Below are 3,205 nucleotides of genomic sequence, written 5' to 3' on the forward strand. Positions count from 1 at the left end.
CCCCCGCGGGAAGCGGGGACGGGCCGGGGGACAAACTCCGGGAAACGTCAGGGCTTTTCCCTCACGTCTGCCCTGCCCAGGTTTGCCGCTGGCACCCGCTGGGATCAACTCGTAGTGGAGCTAGAAGAGGTGGGAAGGGGGTTCTAGCACGCGGGCGGTGCGGGAGTGTGAGCACCAACAGCAGCGGGGGGCTAATCCGAGCCCTTCTGAAGAGCAGACACATCTGGCTCTGCAGCTGGTGCAGCCAGCAGTGCCCTTTGGGAGGGGAGATGGACACCTGTCCTGTAGGAACTGCCAGAGGAATTTAGAGACACAGCAAAGTTTGGCAAGGAGGTGGAAACCTTCCATTCCAGAGGCTCTTGCACAAATGATAGACGGTTTAGATTTTGGAGATCTGGCCTCTCTGAAGGGTTTCTGGCCTCTCTTTAGCATCAGGCTATTCCTGCTCTTGGCTGCAGTCAGGCATTGGACAGTCACGCTGAAACAGGGGACACCAGAAGCAAGAGGGACTAGCGAGGCAGCTGACAATCACAGACCTGAAATGGCTCTTCCAGGAGCCCAGCTGGATGATTCAGCCTGGTATGAATGTAGCAAAGCAGGAGTGTCACAATATAAATAGCAGAGTGGCTCATACCGGTCTCTGTGACACATGATGGGGAGCTGGGGGTGCTTGAAGTGAAACAGGCACAGGGACCCCCCAAGAGAAGCTCCCATCCGTAGGCTACTAGAGATGCACATGGCTTAAAGGAAGGCAGAACCAGGACCTGGGAAAGTAAGGCTGTCACAAGACCCAGGTGACACGCTGTGCTGAACCAGACTCACCACAGGGTGCCACTGTCTCTCCAAGCACCAGACAGCTGGATGGACAGACAGCTTTCCTGTCTGCCCTTCCCAGAAGGGGGAAGAGGTGAGGTTGGGCAGCTAAAATCATCCCTAAAATCAGGTGGCCATTGTGCATGGGACAGGGCTCCTTCTGCTGTGCTAGAGACCACGTGGAAGGCCTGAGATACACCAAACTCCTGATGCCACCAAAACACACCACTAGGATTTTGCAGACTGGTGGTTTACAGCACAGGAGGAGTCCTGGGGACTGATAATCCCCATGGAAAGAAGGGCAGAGAGACAGGAGTACAGCCCAGGTGGTGCAAATTCATGTCTAATGCTGAAAATCGGTAGCTTGGTAGAGCAGCTCTGAAACAAGACAGGCACATCAGTCCCTGCAGCAGTTTTGGATAAGAAGTAATATCCTGTCCAAGAGACTGATTTAATAAAAGGTGAAAGAGTATTTTAGAGATAAATTGTCCTAGACAAGCAGCATTTGGTGACAATACAAGGGTGTAATGCTGTCCTGGAAACCATGACTACATCTTCTACCTCTGATGCACATCAGGTGAGATTGCTGAAGGTCAGAAGGCTGCAGCAGGTACAGCACCAAGCACTGGCCCTCCTTGGGGCCCTCATGGTTATACTAAGGCTGCTAAATATCATCTCTTGTCCTGCTTCAGGACAAGAGCCAAGCAACACCAAGTGGCACAGTGAGAACAAAGGGAGTGAGTCCCCCCACTTTTATGCACTGGAGGGAGGAGATGACATGGAGAGCAGGAGTTCTCAACTGAAGTGGGAGATGCGTGCAGTTAAGGAGGTGGGAAGAGCAGAGTTACATTTGCACATCTGAGCTGAAAGGCACAGCCTGTTCATACAAAGGAACAGTAAGAGTGGATCCTCCACCTCTTCTGCTTCATGTTAGCAGTGAGGAAGAGAGAATCTGAAGTATCACAGTCCTTGTGGTGGCACCCAGCATTCTTCTGCCTGAGAGACAGCTTTTGGATCTGGTGTCCCAAGAGCTGGGCTAGAGCCTCAGAGTGAATCAGAAGGAAAGAGCAGGTGGATTGGAAAGCAAAATCTCTCCTTCTGACACAGCTCTGTGGGAATTAGCACCTGAGGCTACAAGTGAGAAGACATGGATTTTACTCCTGGCTGTGTTACTAAGGCACCTTTTAGCAGAAGCACTCCACCTCTCTTTAAATGGCATGAGTCCTTTCTATAGCTCAGAGATGTTGGTGCTTGCAGAGCCTTTGACAAATAGAACATGTCAAAGTAGTGCAACATATCATTAACCTGAACAACAGCATGAGAAGAGACAAGCTAAGGACTGGCTTCTCCAGATCTCATTCCAAAGAGATGACACCAGCATAAAAACCTCATTCACCCCACTGGTAAATGGAGGAGGAGAGCAGAGGCAGGCAACACACTCTCAGGGTATGTCCCCACCAAGAGGCTGGAAAATTAAACCCAAGAAGAGGCTCAAGTAGACTTGAGAAAGATGTCAATGTGGGGTGGGCCTAAAACACACTAGGTGTGCTGTTTGATAATGCAGGGCACGAAACTCAATCAATATCAGGATAATTCAAAGAGGTGGAGACCTTGTACAGCAAATTTCAGATTAGCAAAAGCAAAACTGCATTCCTGTAGAAGCAAACCCTAGAGCCCCACATGAACCACAGGTAAAAAACCCAAACACACCGAGTTTATCCTCTGGCCCTTGAAATGCCTCTGATAACAAACATCCCTCCTGAAACTCTTCACAATTAGACAGCTCTTACTGCCGAGAGTGACCTGCTTGTATTTAGCCAGTTATTTCCTTTAATTACCTTTTCAAATCTTGCCTCTTTCGTCCCAGTTAGCTCCGTGTTTGCTCTATTATGCAGCTCATCTCTCTGCCCGGTGTTACCGCCCCTAAATGACCACGTTTCCCTTTAGCTGCTGCTGCCCAAGCTCTGCCAGCTCAGTTCTATCCGCCTCAAACCCTCCTTAAAAAGCCCAGCTCCCCAGCCTGTTAGCCATGACCTCCTGCAGGCGCTCAGTGACAGGACCCAGCCCAGGGAAGAGAAGAATTAATTTCCCTGCCTCGCAATCAGTAACTGCTCCGTCTCCCCGCCGAGCGGACGGGGCAGGCCTGCCCGCCCCGGGCACTGCGGTTTAGCTCAGCACGGGGCCTTTATCTCCTCCTTCTACCCGTCCCAAGGCGGGCAGGGGCTCCGCGCTGCCGCGGTACCAGCTCCAACCCACGCCCCACCCCCTTCCTGCTCCTCGTCCCGCGGGGTCGGGGACGCGCGCCGAGGCCCTTTAAATGGAGGCAGCGCGGCCCCGGAGTCCCGCCCCCCGCCGCTTCCCACTGGCTCGGGGCGCCGTCGCTCTTCGCGCC

At 52.5% G+C, this 3,205-nt stretch overlaps 1 protein-coding gene across 1 annotated transcript in view; it reads right to left on the reverse strand.

Moving 5' to 3' along the window:
* Positions 1–632, reverse strand: part of MCM2 (minichromosome maintenance complex component 2) — a 12,820-nt gene extending 12,188 nt beyond the window's left edge. Inside the window, exon 1 of the mRNA XM_009999302.1 lies at positions 537–632. Within this exon, the coding sequence (XP_009997604.1) occupies positions 537–632 (96 nt within the window). The remainder of the gene's footprint in view (positions 1–536) is intronic.
* Positions 633–3,205: the final 2,573 nt, after the last annotated feature.

Source organism: Chaetura pelagica, unplaced genomic scaffold (genome assembly GCF_000747805.2).
Source record: "Chaetura pelagica isolate M959 unplaced genomic scaffold, ChaPel_1.0 scaffold316, whole genome shotgun sequence".
NCBI lineage: Eukaryota > Metazoa > Chordata > Aves > Apodiformes > Apodidae > Chaetura > Chaetura pelagica.